Source organism: Urocitellus parryii, chromosome 1, assembly GCF_045843805.1.
Source record: "Urocitellus parryii isolate mUroPar1 chromosome 1, mUroPar1.hap1, whole genome shotgun sequence".
Lineage (NCBI taxonomy): Eukaryota > Metazoa > Chordata > Mammalia > Rodentia > Sciuridae > Urocitellus > Urocitellus parryii.
This window is the reverse complement of record NC_135531.1, coordinates 146,244,744-146,262,082: the sequence shown is the minus strand read 5'-3', so window position 1 is coordinate 146,262,082 and position 17,339 is coordinate 146,244,744. Positions and strand designations below refer to the sequence as shown.

Here is a 17,339-nt window from a genome sequence, read left to right as displayed (position 1 = left end):
GTCTACAATATCAGTATGGTGATCATATGGACAAAAACTTGAAGTGCCTCTCAACTGAGTGGCTTGATTATACATGGTGTGTATGCACATGTATGTAGTTTTACAGGAGAGCAATTTTTACCAGGCATAACCTTCGCACTTGCTGTCACAGAAAATCAAACAATATGTTTCAGTGAAAGTTTCAGAAACTTTTAATCTTCAGGCGGACCACAGAACTAAAATGTAGCCACCCAGAGCTATCAACAGATCTATGTCTCAGTTTCAGTTTATACCACTCTAATACTTGTTGTGAGTACCTCCATTAACTACTGTTTCAGAGGACCATCTTATTAAAAAATAGTGATGAAATGTTTTTCTGAAATCTGGGAAAAAAGTATGGATAATGTGCATTAGGTGATGAGGCTCTTAAATATTGCCTAGAATATTTAGCAGTATTTTGAATACTGGTTGATTCACCTTAAAAAATTCAATTCCCTCCTTTGCTGAGAATGTTGTATTTGAACTGAGAGGAATCTACATTAGTTTCCTATTTGTACTAAACTATTTTTTCTTTATATAATTAAGGAGATTTTGCTGTTGTGCCTTTTGTATATTAGAATATTTTAGGGCGCTGAATTCATATAAAGGATTGGGATTCATTTTGACATAGTGGGGTACCATGAATAAGTATATTGCTACTTATTCATTGCTACTTATTCAGTGCTAAGTGTCTTTTTGGTTTTTTTAAAATACATTTTACTGTTGGGGGGGGTATCAGAGTTAGTTCCAGAACTTTACAATCTTGACTTGCAGTGCTAAAACAGCAACATTCATAAATCACATGTGCATACTGGTTTTGGTACACTGGGGTTCTGATCGAGGAGTAGAAAAGTTGGGTCAAATGGCAGTCATATTCTTAGAATCCTGAGGAATCTCCAAAATGCTTTCTAGTGTAGAAGTCTTAATTTTCAGTCTGGCAGTGTAGGATTGGACTTTCCTGCTATATCCTGCACTGCATTATTTTTTGACTACTTGATGAATATCATTTTTACTGGGGACATCTGAAATATCAATTCAGATTTAAATGATATTTCTTTTTTATTTATTAAAATATAAATTACAGTGGGATGCATTACAACTGTTAATACACATGTACAGCACAATTTTTCATATTTCTGGTTGTATATAAAATATGTTGTCACCAATTCATACATGTCTTCATACATGTACTTTGGATAATGATGTCTATCGCTTTCTGCCATCCTTACTTACCCCCTGCACCCTTCTTTTCCCTCCCATCCCTCTGCCTTATCTAGAGTCCATCTATTCCTGCCTTGCTCCCCCTCCTATAGCAGCACAATTCATAATAGCTAAACTGTGGAGCTAACCTAGATGACCTTAATAGATGAATGGAAAAAAATGTGGCATATGTACACAATGGAATTTTACTCAGCAATAAAAGAGAATAAAGTCATGGCATGATATTGACCAAATGTGATATATCTGTGAACAATTTGTAATTCCTGATTTGAGAACTTCCTATTTTTTGCTTTTTGCCATTGCCTAATTGGGTTTGTGAGACTCTCCTCAATCCTCTAGAAGGGGAATTCATTGCTTGCACATCACTAGTTTTCCCTGGCACTGTTGCCGTCTATTTCTTCTATGAATGCATGTCTTGTTTTAAAAGCCATGATTACTGCGTTGCCCACAGAGGTACTACAATGGAACACTTCTCAAAGGTGTTTGCCCTCAGGATTTTATTGTAATTTCCAGGATGGTGTCTACAATATCAGTGTGGTGATAATATGGACAAGAACTTGAAATGCCTGTCAGCTGAGTGGCTTGACCCTACATGGTGTGTAGGCACATGTATGTTCATCTGGTCACTGATTCCTGTTGAGGGTCCCTAGTATTTCCACACAGGCTGTCCTATTCATTATGCAAATTCATCAGTTTTTCTGATTCCAAACTTTGAAAGTAGTCAGTTAAGAAACTCAGTGTGATGCTGTGCTACTGCCTTACTATTTTGAAATTCCTATTAGTTCCTTTTTTGATGAAAAGTATTGCATACTCTAACCAAATTGAGTGTGCTTCTTTGTTCACATAAAATATGCACTATACTTTATACACAACCAGAGATATGAAAAATTGTGTTCTTTATGTGTAATATGAATTGTAATCATTCTGTGATATGTAACAAATTAGAATACAAAATAGACACATTCTCTTATTGACACTCTCTTCTTTTAAAATGAAATTTTGACTATCTAAATATTTTGCTTAATGAGGCAAATATTTGGAAGTCTCTGGAGACTCAACTGAAACAAGTCCAAGAGTATTTTCTTCCTACTGGAGGTGACCCATTGGAAGGGTCTTATCATAACAAATATCATATAAATCAATAAAACAATTGGCCCTTCATTGTTACAAATAGTGAATCTGTTAAACATGAAATCTAATTCACAAAAGCATTTTAAATAAATTTTCTACTCTGTTTTTAGATTTGAGTAAGAATGCAGAGCTTACTAATTAAGCACTGATGTTAGTTGTTTGGGATATATGCATATCAGTGAGTTTGGTGTAAGAGAACACATTTCCTCTTTCATTCTTCCTGATGTTCCCCATCAGTAGCCAGATGAAGAGAGGAGCTCAGCTTCATCAGGACAGCATGTGAAAATGTGTCTCATGTCTCATGGAAATATTGTTGCAGAAAATGTAATGGTGTAATCTGCAATTACAATGTCTTCCTACTATAAATATAATGATGGTCATAGAGGGATGCAGAAAGCTATATGAAACTTATTATTGTCATTATTTTAACCAGAGTGATTCTGAGAAACATCGAGAGGTGTGTGCTACTTTTGTGTCCAGTAAATTTGAACCAAGCACAAAGACAATAAATGGACATGAACAAGGTAAGAACCATATAGAATACAAAATACATTGGAAAGGGCATGGCCAAAAAATATAAGCACTGGTATACAGTACTTATTCAAGGAATATGTCTATTAAAATAAATAGTAGGGTTAAATAAACATAAGAAATGGTGTATTTCATTGATTTTCAGCCACAGGTTGAATTGAATGTATTGCTAAAGAATTGCATTGTGAGTTGCATTTGATACATGCTTCACTCACAGGTAAATCTGAAATAAGGAAAACCACAGAAGAAGGGGGAGTGAAGACTGAGAAAGGCAGTAAGCACACATAGTAAAAACAATAGAAAGAATAAATGGTAGTCAGGAGAGGGTAGGAAATTTCAACAACACTTGAAAAGGGAAAAGAACAGGGTTTTAAAAATGTGGGAAGAATTTGTATGTTGCCATTCTCAAAGTTGAGTGAAGGGGAAAGTAAAACTTTCCCACCCTTTTTGATTTATTCACAGTTGGGAATAAATTGAGGAGTGAAGACCTGTTGCCACAGAGCTAAGTTCAGTTACCCCAAATGATTTAATGACATACAATATGTTAATACAGCCTAGGGCAAAATGATAGTGCAGAAACACCAAATGTAAAAGTAGAAAGAAGTATGAATGGTAAGTAAGCATGTCCAAAATCCACAGATATCTAAAGTTAATCTAAAATTAGTAATGAAAAATTATCAATGAAGGTATTATACATCCTTATGAATTTTAATTTGTGGGGACATTTTAGGGAGGAATCCACAGATACATTGAAATTAACTTAGACAAATTTGAAGATGACAAATTTCACACTGGAACTCTGCAACTATAAGGAATCATCCTTTGGGCACCATCTTCAAACTCTTGCCTCTACTTGTCCGTTAGAATCCAAGGTGATTCCAATGATTCTAGTGTATAGACAACATGATTTGCATCTGTGCATTGTGTCTCCTTTAGGGAAATATGCAAGAACTGCTATTGATTCCTACGGTTTGAGGACACAACCAGATCAAGTGCAATCATAAATCTTGCTTTCATTCTGAGCATGTCTCTTGAGATGTGCAAAGGACATAGGACTAAGATGAAGAAATGATATTTCTAAGATAAATCTGTTACTTTGGCAGGCAACAAATAGTGGCAAAGATCCATATAAAGGGTGTAAAATGGAAAAAGAGAAGCTCCCACTTTATGGATACTTTTGGAAAAACTACAGGGAAGGGAAAGTGAGGGAGGAAATAGCATTTAGGTAGAAAATGCAAGTAAATGGAGACAATTGTAGTCAGATCTCTTCAGTTTGTCTGTTTTCAAGTCAGAATCTGGTTCTAAGATGATAAGAACCAGTAGCAGCTGGAAGAATCAGGGTAACCTACAGCTACTAATTTCTCCCCTTCTTATTTAGTAGGCACCACATTGTGTGAGGTATTCGTATGTGCCATTCAGATTAGCAACATTGCATTTTTGAAGGATTCGTTACTTTAAAGAAGTCTAATATTTTCATCTATACATTTCTTATTAACAGCCTTAATATTTTGCTTTCATCATTCTTTTACTGATTTTTTGAGAAACCATGTCCCTGGACATGCCAGGAATTCACCATATTACTGAGATAAATTCTGAGCTCTAGAAAGCAGATAGATGTTGGGATGATCTGAGACTTGTGTGCAATTCCTTAAAAAGCTGTCTATATATGCCACACCAGACTCAAATTTTAACCAGAAACTTTTATTCAGTTTACTCCTCAAACACTAACACTATTACTCTTAGTGTATTTACCAATTTCTTTAAAACACAATGGTTCATTGGTATCTGATAACTCTTCAAGTTTTCAGAAAAATTTTTCTTTGGGATGGCCTTGTCTGAAACCTTTGTGCCTTATCATACATCTTTTTTTTCCATAGATGTTATAACACTTTCTTCATACAAGAGAGAAAATATAAAACTGATGGTGGTTAAACGAGTGGATAAAGGAAAAGATGACACCCCAGTTTTCCACATGGGTATGAACAAACATTGAGATGGTGTTAGCTGATGCTCTCAGCACATATATCTGAGCTAATTAGCTCAGAAAACTCTCCATGATGAGCAAACAATTATATTTTCCCTGGGAATTTCATAACAATTTTGGAATTATTAATTATAAGGCAAATAAGGATTAGGAAACATAATAAAATGTATTAAATGATTCTGATAAGATTCACTAAAGATTTGTACTGCCACATTTTGACATTGAATTTCTCAGGCTTCTTCTTTCCTCCTCTGACTACAGATCATTCTGCATCTTGACACTGGTATATATACCTATGTCTTTCTATAATTGGTCATTCCAAAAATGATTTTTCCTTTAGAAACTCAACAATGTAAATATTACTGAACCCATATTCCTGATTTTGTTCTAGTACTTTGAGTTTTGTGGCTTTACTCAACACACATATTTAATTCATTTTGCTGCTTTTATTGGCCCTTCTTTGCACATAGATGTCCATTTGTTGGAGTAGTTTTCCAGAAATTTTGACTGAGTTGTAAATCAAATATATACTTGCATATACCAAAGAAACATTTGCTCATATTGCTTTGACATGGTTTATTTGTTCCTATTCTTCTCAATGCTGGGCACTGAACAGGATCCTTTTACATGCTAAGTGGTGATCTCCCACTGAACCTCTCTCACAGACCTCTCATTTTCTGGTGTGTTTCATATATCCAAGATTCAGAAAATTGCCCACCTTCTTCCTAAAGGAGTTTCCTGAACATAGGATGATATTACCATAAGAAAAACTACTTGGTAAAGAAAAGCAACATTCACATTAGCTGTAGTTTACTGCACTTCTTATTTCTTTACTGCAAGTCTCTATCTTGTTCCCTCTATCTGCCTGTACTGTCCTCTTGCTCTTCTCTCACCAATCCCTAAATCATCAAAAAATATGTTCCTATTTAAACCCTGTCTCTATGTACAGCCTTTCAGCTCTGAGTATTTCTAGCCTCTGGTGGGTAATCTCACTTCTGAAGTCTCCACTATCTCCATCTCTAAAATATAAATCATCACTAGCACCTGTTTTCTAAGGCTCTTATCACAAACTCAACTGTGGTGGAAATTAATACAAATGTTGACTGCAACATAATATAAAAGTAGTCCACTCAAGTCCAGGAATTGAGGAAGTAGACAGGAAAGTGAATATTTTACACATCACATGTTTATTACCCAGTTTGGAAGCTATAAAATGTCTGTTGTAGCCCCAGCAAAAGAAAAAAGACTTTACATCAGGAATAACATAGATGCTTCACAAGACAGACTGATTCCTAATAGTAAAAAAGAAAAGAAACAAAACAAATTTTTAAAAACTATGAAGTTTGTTGATAAAGATGTAAGTGTGATCACTTTTGGAAGACATCACAAATGATGTACAATGGACATTTTTAAGTATAATATGTAAAATAAGAGATAGTAAAAATTCTGATGCCTCCTATTTCCATAGAAATATAAATTTTTCTCTGTGAAATTCACTTTCATCTAAAGTATATCAAGCTGTGAGTTATGTTAGCATTGTACATAGTGACACAGGGTATCCCCCCTAATTGATGTCAATATGTACTGGCTTCAGAGGGACACATCCATAATTGCAGGTACTTAAAAGGCTGAGGACAGATCCCTGTCAGGTTTCAAGCCAACTTTGGTATTTACAGATGCCCTGTCTCCAAATATTAATCAGGGAATTTGGTATAAACACAATAGTTCTTGCCAAGGACACACATGTCCCTGGATAAAATACCTAGGCCTACATGCAAACAAAATAAAAATTTCAAACATGAGATATACTCACCTAAAATTAAGCTTGATTGAAATTGTACTTGAGGAAAGTAAAATGATAGGATCATTACTACTGTTCCTTTTTACTTGGATTAATTGCCATTCACATTATTTTTTAAGTAGTTTAATAAATTTGTGCATTTTTCAGCAGAGTCCCATTTGGGAAAGTCATCACACAAAGAGCAAAGGGGACTTAAATGTGCTGGGCACAGCAAAAAACAGGTATGTACATGTGTCAAATTCCAAATTACTTCTGTTTTTCTCATTCTCAGTAGATCAATTAGGCCAAATGAATTGAACTCATAGAACACTCTTTGGGGATCCAAACATCACAATTTAATATTTAAGTGTAAAGATGTTAACAGATCATTAATATAAAAATAGCTTTAGAAATCAAGGTGATTACAGGTAAGCTTTATGTTAGCATTGTTCCTATATTTTTGAAGAATGTTGGTGTTTGCATCTGGGTGCCATCCATAAGTGGAGAGTGATAACTTGGAGACTTAGAAATAACCAGTTGAAACTAGGAACACGCTAAAGGCAATGACTCACTGAATCCATTCATGGAAAAAACAGCTTCATTCCCAAAGGCTTAACATTTAATTTCACATTCCCTGTCATCTGGGCCAAGGTTTGCAAGTGTCTCCATTGAGGAAGGGAACAGGCTCCAATAAGAAACAAAACTCTCTCCTTATGGAATGAGAACACCTCAGGTTTGGTATTTTTCTGCTAATGTACAAACAATACCTGTTTCCTATCCATTGTCTGCAAGAAATCAATAAAATTATGAAAATGTTTACTTTACCTCTTTATGTGAGGTTAGACCAAAGATTTTGGATGCTATTTTTGGGAAATTCTGAAATTCTGAAGGGTTGTTTGCCTCCTGTTCTCATATGATCTGTGTTACTATGTAAAGGACTTACATGCATTTGCATGGGTTCTCATCCACTATTACACGTGGGTCCTTGTAGTGTTCAAGATTCTCTTTGGGATGTGTCCTGAGCAGGGCTTATATCTGAGTATCAGTTTCTAAAACCAGCATTTTCCACATGCCAGTTTCACTCACAGGTATTTCTGTGAGAGTAGACAATAAACTCCCAACAATGATCACAGTTTATTGAAAAACACTTACACCTGTAAATAAAATGTATTTTTAAAATCATCTCTAGAACACCACAAAAAGAAGAGATGAAGTAGGGAATAACAATATTTACCTGGCAAATCAAAAGAGGCCTTGGTTATAATTTTTAGGTCTTCTGTTAAAAATGAAGAAAAGTTAAAGAAGTGAGTATAACAGAGACCAAAGTCCTGGAGATGAGGGGGAAATGAACTAAAGTTGAAAAGAAAATTTTTAAATGAGAACTAAATTGGCCACTTCATAGTGAATGCACAGCCCCCCCAAACACACACACACACACACACACACACACACACACACACACACACAGTAATGGAATGAAATTTTAAGAAAAAAAATAAGATTGAAGGTGAAAAACAAAATAATGCAAAAACTCTATACCAATAGCAGACAAAAACATATCAAGAACAACAACAGCAAAAGCTTCAGATTTCCCTTATACTAACATTATAGAAGATAGTTTGTCCAGGATTTCTAATTTTAGAAACCTATTTTGGGAGGTTTCTGGGAAACAAAAATAATCCAGCTCTTTATTTGCTCTAGCCCTAAAAGACCTAACCTGCTATTGGCATGAATAAGCTGAGCTCATAGGCTCGTTGGTTCCCCCACCCCACCCAGAGAAATGAGGGAACTCTACAATTTGAAGAAAATCCTCACCCTTAGTACTTGTTCATATGCACAGGACTGTGGGCCCATCTAACATGAAAACTGACAAACACTCTGGCCTGAATCCTGGGAACTACTGAGTAATGCAGACTCCAAGGATGGGCTCCTATAGTCAGTGATGTAGAGGTGGGCAAGAGTCCCTATCTCTAAGGGGTTTTCTTACAACCTATTGGAGCAGAGCAGGCATGATCTGCTTGCAGAATCTGTAATTTCTTGTGGGAACTGAAGGCAAACACCATTATACCTTATAATTCCCCAGCACTGCTCGATTCTTCTGTCACTTGAATTTTCAAAAAGCACTTCTCCTTCACTGTCATTATTCTAAACAACCATTTCAAGAGATAGTGTTCTGTGGACCTCTACTCAAAATAACTATCCAACAGGCACAACACATGTATTCCTGATGAGAGTTTCCATCCCATTCTAATTATCACTATCCTGACACCATTTGATCAGGGTAAACTTCCACCATTTTGTAAGGAGAGTTGATTCTGTGTTTTGAAGTTGCAAGACCTGCAGTGGTTTCTGATCCAGCACACAGAGTTACTACAATGGGACTCTTCTCCAAGGTGTGTGCCCTGAGGATTTTATTGTAATCCCCAGGAGACTTTCTATAAGCACCAGTGTGTTGGAAATATGAACAAATCTCCAAATGCCTCTCAGCTGAGATTGTTTACCATCCCTGGTATGGCTGCTGATTTGTGCTTTTAGAATGCAGCCTGCTTAGAGCTTCAAACAACACATTTCAATGAAAGTACCATGACTTTTTAATCTTTGTCAGACCACAGGTCCAAGCTGCAGCTACCCAGAGCACTCAGCAGATCTGGTCTCAGATTATTTTTAAAACCCATATTAATTCTTCTTTTGGGTGCCTCCTAACTATTGTTTTGTGCCATGGTTTCATCTGATAGAAGTTGAAATAGGAACATATGTTTTTTCAGTTATCCCAGGAAAAAAGCCTCTGTGAGGTAACCAGAGTGAAAAAGATCCTGCACTCACAGTCTAATTCTGCCTAGGATTTTGGGCAGTATTTTTAACTTTGTTTGAAAACCATGCAAAAATCCAAGTCTCTCCTTTGCTGAAAATGTTGTATTTGAGTTGAAAGGAATCTATATTAGCTTCCTATTATCTCTCTAAAATAATTTTTATACAATTAAGAAGATCTTGCTGCTATAACTTTTATATGTTTGAGATTTAAGGCAGTATTTTATTTTATTTTTTTAAGGCAGTATTTTAATACACTATATGAGGAATCACTTTGCCATATGATTTATCAAGAATAACCAAATTGCTAAAAATCAGTGCTGAAGAGGCTGGGCTTATGGCTCAGCGGTAGAGAACTCACCACGCATGTGCAAGGCCCTGGGTTCAATCCTCAGCACCACATAAAAATAAATAAAAGTTATTGTGTATAACTACAAAAATAAATATTAAAAAATCATTGCTGAATATTCCATGTGTTTTCTTTAATTCATTCTTTGTTGGTGGTTATCAATTAGTTCTATAACTCTATAAATGTGACTTGCAGTGCTAAAATTCAAGTTCATATATCATGTGTGCATTCTGATTCATCCACTGGGATTAATTGGAAGGAGTTGGAAAGCTGGATCATATTCCTAGAATCTAAACAAATCTTCATAATGCTTTCCAGTGTAAAGGTCTTAATTTTCAGTCTGGCAGTCTAGGATTGGACTTTCCTGCCACATCCCGAATTGCACTTATTATTTGAATACTTGAAAAATGTCATTCTGACTGTGGGCATCTGAAATGCCAATGCAGTTTTGAATGGTATTTCCTTGAATTCTAGTGGGCATTTTGTAATTCCTGATTTAAGAACTGTGTATCTCTTGCTTTTTTCCATTTTTTAATTGGGATAGTGACATACTCCTCAGCCTTCGAGAGGAGAGATTCACTACTTGTGCTCTGCTACTTTTTCCTGGCAATGCTGCAGTGTATTTCTTCAATGAATGCATTTCTTTTTTTAAAAGCAATGGATTCTGTATTTCATCTCATCACTGGTTCTCTGTCGTGGCTTTCCAGCATTTCCACAGAGCCTGACTTATTCATGATGCAGCCATGCACCAGTTTTTCTGGCTCCATCCACCAGTTCTTCTGGCTCAAATCTCTGAAAATACTCAGTCATTAAATAGTGCCTTCCTTCTATGGAATTCCAAGACTTTCTTCAATGAAGATGTTTGCATACTCTACCCAAATGCAGTGTTTTCCTTTGTCCACATTAATTGTAGACACATTTTTTTCCAAATTTCTCTTCCTTGAAAATGAAATTTTCATGAAGTAAATACTTTACTGACACATATTAATTTTTGGAAGATTCTATGACTCAAATTAAACAATTCCAAGCATATTTTCTTTCTACTTGACGTGACACATTTGTAAGTCTCTATCACATCAAACATCATATTTTGACATTAAGCATTTAACCCTCCCAGGCTGCAGTTGTGGCTTAGTGATAAGAGTGTTTGCCTTGCATGTGTGAAACCCAGGATTTGATTAAGCATCACATAAAAATCAATCAATCAAATAAATGAATCATGTCCAACCACAAGAAAATTTTTTTAAAAAAATTAAATTTAACCCTCCTATGTCTAAAATTTCAAATCTATATAACATCAAGTTCCAGCCTCAAAAGAGTTTTGATTATTTTCTACTGTGTTCTTAGTTTTGTTGGGGGAATGCACACATTGCTAGTTAAGCACTGATGTGAGATGCTTTGAATATATGTGAATCAGTGACTGTTGTCAGAGAACACATTTCCTCTTTCATTTTTCCTGGTTTTATCCCATGGGTAGCTAGATGGAGAGAAGAGCTCAGCTTCATTTGGGCTACATAAGATCATGACTCATAAGCAAATATAGTTTCACTAAATGTAATGGTCTAATCTCCAATTCAAAGACTTCACAATTGTAAATATGGGGATGTGCAAAGAGTGATGATAATATCTATATGTAACTCATTTTTGTCATTATTATTACCAGAATGATTTTGAGCAACATCAGGAGATGTGTGCTGCTTCTGAATCTGTTGAGATCAATGCAAGCACAAAAGAGGGAATAAGTAAACTTGGAAAAGGTAAGAACCACATAGAATACTAAATACATTGAAAAGCATATGTCCAAGAAATATGAGCACTGGTATATACTAATTGTGCAAGACATGTGCATATTAAATAAGTAGTAATGTTTAAGAAAAAATTGTAAGAAGTGGAGTCTCACTGTAGGTTTCAGCCACAGGTTAAATTGGATGTATAGATAAAGGTACTGAACTGTGAGTTGCATTTGAGACATGCTTTTATCACAGGTAAATTTAAATAAGGAAAAGGCCTAAAAAAGAGGGAATGAAGACTGATGAAGGTAGTGAGTACACATCGTCAAAATGAATAAAAGTAAAAAAGAACCAGTGGTACTCAGGAGAGGGTAGGAAATCCCAACAATATGTGAGAAGAGAAAAGAATAGGGTTTTCAAAATGTGGGAAGAATTTGGGTGTTTCCAGTTCCAAAGTTGAATGATGGAGAGGATTTAACTTTTCCACCCTTCCTGACTTACTCACAGTTGGGAATGAATTGAGCACTGAAGACCGGTTCCCACAGAGCTAAGTTCACTTTTCTTAAATGATTAGGCAGGTGTACAATTTAATGACATGCAACATGTTGCTACTCACTAGGGCAAAATTTTAGGGCAGAAACAGCAAATTTGAAAGGATTTGGAATTATTACTGGGCATTTTCCAAATCCACAGGTATCTAAAATTAACTTTGGAAAGCTTAAAGATTCTTCTAAACTTTATTTTGAGGGAAGAATCCAGAGCGACATTCAAATTAACCTAGAGGAATTAAAAGCTGACAAATTTCACACTGACACTCTGCAACTTTTAGGAAACATCTCTTAGTGACCATGTTCAAAAACTTGTTCTGACTCAGTAGGTTGTAGCTTCTATATGTTCATTATATTCTATGGTGATTCAAATGATCCTGATCTGTAGAAAAAATGTTTTGGAGCTGTGCATTGGATATCCTTTGGGGAACTATGCAAGAAACACTATCAGTACCTACATTTCAAGACACAACCAGATCAAGTGCAAGCACAAATCTTGCTTTTCATTCAGAGCATGTCTCTTGATATGTGGGAGGGACCCAAAGACTAAGGTGAAGAGAAGATATTTCTTAGATATATCTGTCACATTGACAGGCAGCAAGCCATGGCAAAGAGCCACACATAAAATGTAAAATGTAAGGAGACAAGCTCCCAATTCTGTGGGTTCCTTTGGGAAAGCTAAAGGGATGGGAATGTGAGGAAGGTAACATAGAATTTAGCAAGGAAATATGAGGAGCAGGAAAGAATTCTCATCAGTTTGTCTGTTTCAACTCAAAATCCCAAGCAGTCATGATAGGAATCAGTTACAACTGGAAGAATCTGAGTAACCTGCAGCTACCCATTTCCCCCTCCATCTACATCCAGAGGCATCACAGTGTGTGAGGCATCCATATGTCTCATTCAGATGAGCCGTGTTGTATTTTTGAAGCATCCATTGCTTTAAAGGATGCTAATATTTCCATATTTATTATTCTCATTATCATCCTTAATATTGTTGATTTCATTATTTTATTGGTGCTTTGTGAGAAACCATGTCCCTGGACATTCCAGGAATGCACCATTTGGCTGAGATAAATTCTGAACTCTAGAAAGCAAATGTTGTGATCATCTGGAACTTGCATGCAATTACTTAAAAAGCTGTCAAGATAGACCACACGAGACTCATTTTACAACCAGAAAACTTTTATGAAGTTTTCTCCTCCAACACCAATACAATACTCTTCTTGTATCAACAAATTTCTTTGAAACACACTAGTCTATTGATATCTGATAATTCTGAAAACTTTCAGAACACTTTCCTTTTTGGAAAAGTGACTAGTATTGCCTAGTCCAAACACTTTAGCTTTACTGTATATATTTTTTTCCAATGGATAAGGAATCACTGTCTTCCCAGGATAAGGCAAAAAGAAAGCAATTATTGATTAAACAAGGGATTCTGGGAAAAGAAGGTACACCAGTTTTTCACATAAGTGAGCAATATGTGTATTACCTTTTATTCTAAACACACATATCTGGGCTAATTAGCTCAGAAAACTCACTCTGATGTGCACATAAGTATACCTTCTCCTGAAAACTCATTGAAACATTGGATTTGTTAATTATGAGGCAAATGAGGGACAGGAAGTATGCTTACAATAAAATGGATAAAATGATTCTGATAGGTTTCACTCAAGATATGTGCTGCCACATTTTAAACTCAGTTTCCTTATTACACTCCTCAGGGTCCTTTTTTCCTCTTCTGAAAACAGATCACTGTGCTCTTCAACATTCTGCATCTCTAGCATTCTATTAAAGACCATTGCAAAAGTGATTTTACCACTGGAAACTTAACTGCAAGTTTTCTGAAACCTATATTCCTGATTCTGATTTAGTACATTTGAGTCTTCTGTCATTGCTCAACATAAAGCCCCCAAATGAAAGAGGATTCCTAAAACTAAAGTAGTCTTCACCAATGCTAACTACCAGGACTAGGGTCCATATTCATTTAGTGTGTAATGAGGGTAGTTTTGTTATATTCAGATTTTTGGAAAGTAATTAATTTTAATTAGGTATATATATGACAGCAGAATGCATTTTGATGCATTCTACACAATTGCAGCACAACTTCACATTTCTATGGTTGTACACAGTGTAGTGTCACCATATATATACAGTACCTAGGGTAATAATGTCCATCTATTCCACCATCTTTCCTGCCCCCACATACCCTCCCCCCTCCCCTTTGCATATTCAGATTTATTTGAGCATCATCTCAATCTCTTTTCAGTTTGTCGGGATTTATATGATTCCTGCAAGGTAAAATTCATCTTCTATGTTTATTTTACATTATTAAGTGCGTGCTGGATGGGATCAAATCTAAAATGTATATTATATTTTTTCTCCAAAAACATCAAGCCTATGAACAAAATCGAAGAAAAAAGGGTAAAATTGACGATGCAAACATGGAACTTCAATATAGGTAACTTTTGTGGTACAACTTTTCTAGAAAGCATATAATAAAACCTTTGAAAGGATAACAAACTATTCACACATTTTATATATATATATATATTCCACAATGGTTGTGATTATTGCCACAACATGTGGATGTTGATGCTTGATCCATTTTTCAAAATATTTTTGTAAATTCATGAGGAAAATATATTAAAAAGTGCTTATATCATACTTATCTCTAAAATTATATTTCCCAAACTGCAGTCATTACAGTGGTTTGTTGAAATATGAGGCTGATTTTCTTTCTTCCCTAAATTTAAAAGGAGATTAAAGGGGGAAGAGCTAGAACTGAGATGCCTGAGAGAATGAAGATATGGTTTATGCTTGAATCTAGGAGGTCAGTTTCAGCCTGTGACATAGGAGAAACCCATTGAAAAGAGAATGTCAACTCTATTATGACAACTTGTGTATGGACTAATTCCAAGACCTTGTACTTTGTTTCATGCTTTACTTTTGTTTGTGCCCTTCACCATTAATGTGATCAGTCTATAACAAGAAAGGATGCAATGTATAATCATATGTAATTTATTTTACTCCTTTCTATAAAATGAATCTATTATTACTGGAGAAACTTCTTTTCAGGAATTTGGACTAAATGATCTAAATCAAAAATAAACTTACACATAGCAATAAGAGATTTCTCATATTCCTATGACATGGTTTGTTTATGTTTTTCTCAATGCTTGGCATTGAAATGGATTATTTTGCATGCTGGGCAGTTGATCTCCCATTGATCCTCTCCCACAGACTTTTCTGATAGTCCTGTGGGTTTTGTAAATCTAATTTAAGAACATTTCACACCAAGCTTCTAAATGAGTTCTCTCAACAGAGGAAGATTTTGCTTCAGGAGAAACTACTTGCTAAATGAAAGCAACATTCAAAGTTCCTGCACTGTATTAAGCATCTCATTTGTAATTGTGAATAACAGAATCTCAAATTACTCAGACCCACCTTCTGTCTTTGTTCATTTAGTTAAAATTGATTCTATACATCTCACTGAAATTTTTCTACTCTCTATATTTTGAGAAAAATGCCATCCAATCAGGATGCATCAATTTTCTAGTGCACTGTTGCCTTCTCATTATTCATCTCCATTTCATGCACATGCCACTCAAGGTCACCTGCATATTGCATTGAAGTTGGTTCTGCTATTTATGCATATACTGCATATATGACCATCGGCCCACTTTAACACAAGGATGTCCAAGCATCTTAACTTCTCCAGGAATCTTCCATAATACAAATTTTGTCTCACTGTGTATTTGATCCCTCTCTCTGCCTGCAATATCCTCTGGCCATTCTCCTTGACAATCCCTATATAGTCAGACAAGCATGTCCCATTTAAACCCTGTGTCTATGTATAGCCTTCCATTCTTTCAGCATTTCCTCTGTCTAGTGGATATCCTCACTTTTGAAGTCTTCTTTCATCTTTATCTCTAGAAAAATCTTTACCCCTGGTCCCTAGTTTCACCTCTAGCTCTTATCACAAATTCAACTATAGGTAAAAATAAATAAACCTGTTGACAGTAACATGATATAAAAGCAGTTCCCTCAAGTTCAGTAACTGATGAACTGGATAGGAAACTGAATACTTTACAGCTCATGTGTTTATTACCCCATACCAAAGTTGTAATATGTCTAAAGTAGTCCCAAGGAAAAGCAAAAACAGTTTATGTCAGGAATAAGAGGTATAATCATGGATGTTTTGCATGACAGAGGCAATTTTAATAGAAAAAATATGAAAAGAAAGGGAAATTAAAAAGAAAAACAATATGGAATTCATTTTATTAAGGTGCAAATGTGATCATTTATCTGGGACAAAATTAAGTACAAAGGATTTTTAAATTTAATAATTGAGCAAAGAGTCAACAGTGTGATGATTTTGGTTTACATGGAAATTTAATTTTTTTCTATAAAATTTTTATTCAAGTTGAATGGATCAAGTTGTGAGTTATTATAGGCATCATACCTGGTGAATACCTAGTGTCTCCCCCAGTGGTTTTCTGAGGTATTGGACCAGTAAAATTACTCGTCAACGATGTCAGTATAAATGGGGTTCAGAGGCACACATCCATAATTGCAGGTATTTGAGAGGCTGAGGCAGGCCCCTGCAGGGTTTCCAGTAAACCTTGGACTTTACAGACACTCTGTCTCCCAATATAAAGACTTGGGATCTGAAGTCAGCATTATAGTATTTGCCAAGGATACACATGTTTTGGGGTAAAATACACAGGCCCACACACCAGCAATAAAAATTTCACATACGACATACATTCTCCTAAAGTAAAACTTCAATAAAAATACAACTGGGAAAACAAAATTATAAGATTATTCATACTCTTCCTTTTTATTTGGATAAGTTGTCTTTCACATGAATTTTTTAAGAAGTTTATCTGTAAATTTGTCAACAGAGCCACATTTGGACAGATCATCCGAGGCAGAACAGAAGAGTTTTCATGATATTGATGATACTGCACATCACCAGCAAAAGGTAGGCACATGTGTCCATTTAAATTCCTGGTCATTTATTTTCTTTCTTTTTTTTTTTTTTTTTTTTTGCTTCCAGACATTAAACTAGGCCAATTGAAATAACCTACTACAATACTCTTTGGGAATCCAAACATAGTAATTAAATATTTAAGTACAGAGAAGTTAACTGGTCAGCTACAACTAAAAAAAAATTAAAGAAATCAATGCAACTCTTAATTATATTTACCTTATCTATTTAGTTGTGGTTAGACCTAAT

At 35.3% G+C, this 17,339-nt stretch overlaps 1 protein-coding gene across 1 annotated transcript; it reads left to right on the top strand.

Annotated features, from left to right (window-relative positions):
• Positions 1-2,743: 2,743 nt before the first annotated feature.
• Positions 2,744-17,082, top strand: LOC144255339 (uncharacterized). The gene is made up of 6 exons (XM_077799828.1): positions 2,744-2,894; positions 4,779-4,877; positions 6,834-6,907; positions 11,486-11,579; positions 14,495-14,558; positions 17,005-17,082. The coding sequence occupies exons 1-6, from the start codon at positions 2,744-2,746 to the stop codon at positions 17,051-17,053; spliced, it is 531 nt and encodes a 176-aa protein (XP_077655954.1). The 3' UTR covers positions 17,054-17,082.
• Positions 17,083-17,339: the final 257 nt, after the last annotated feature.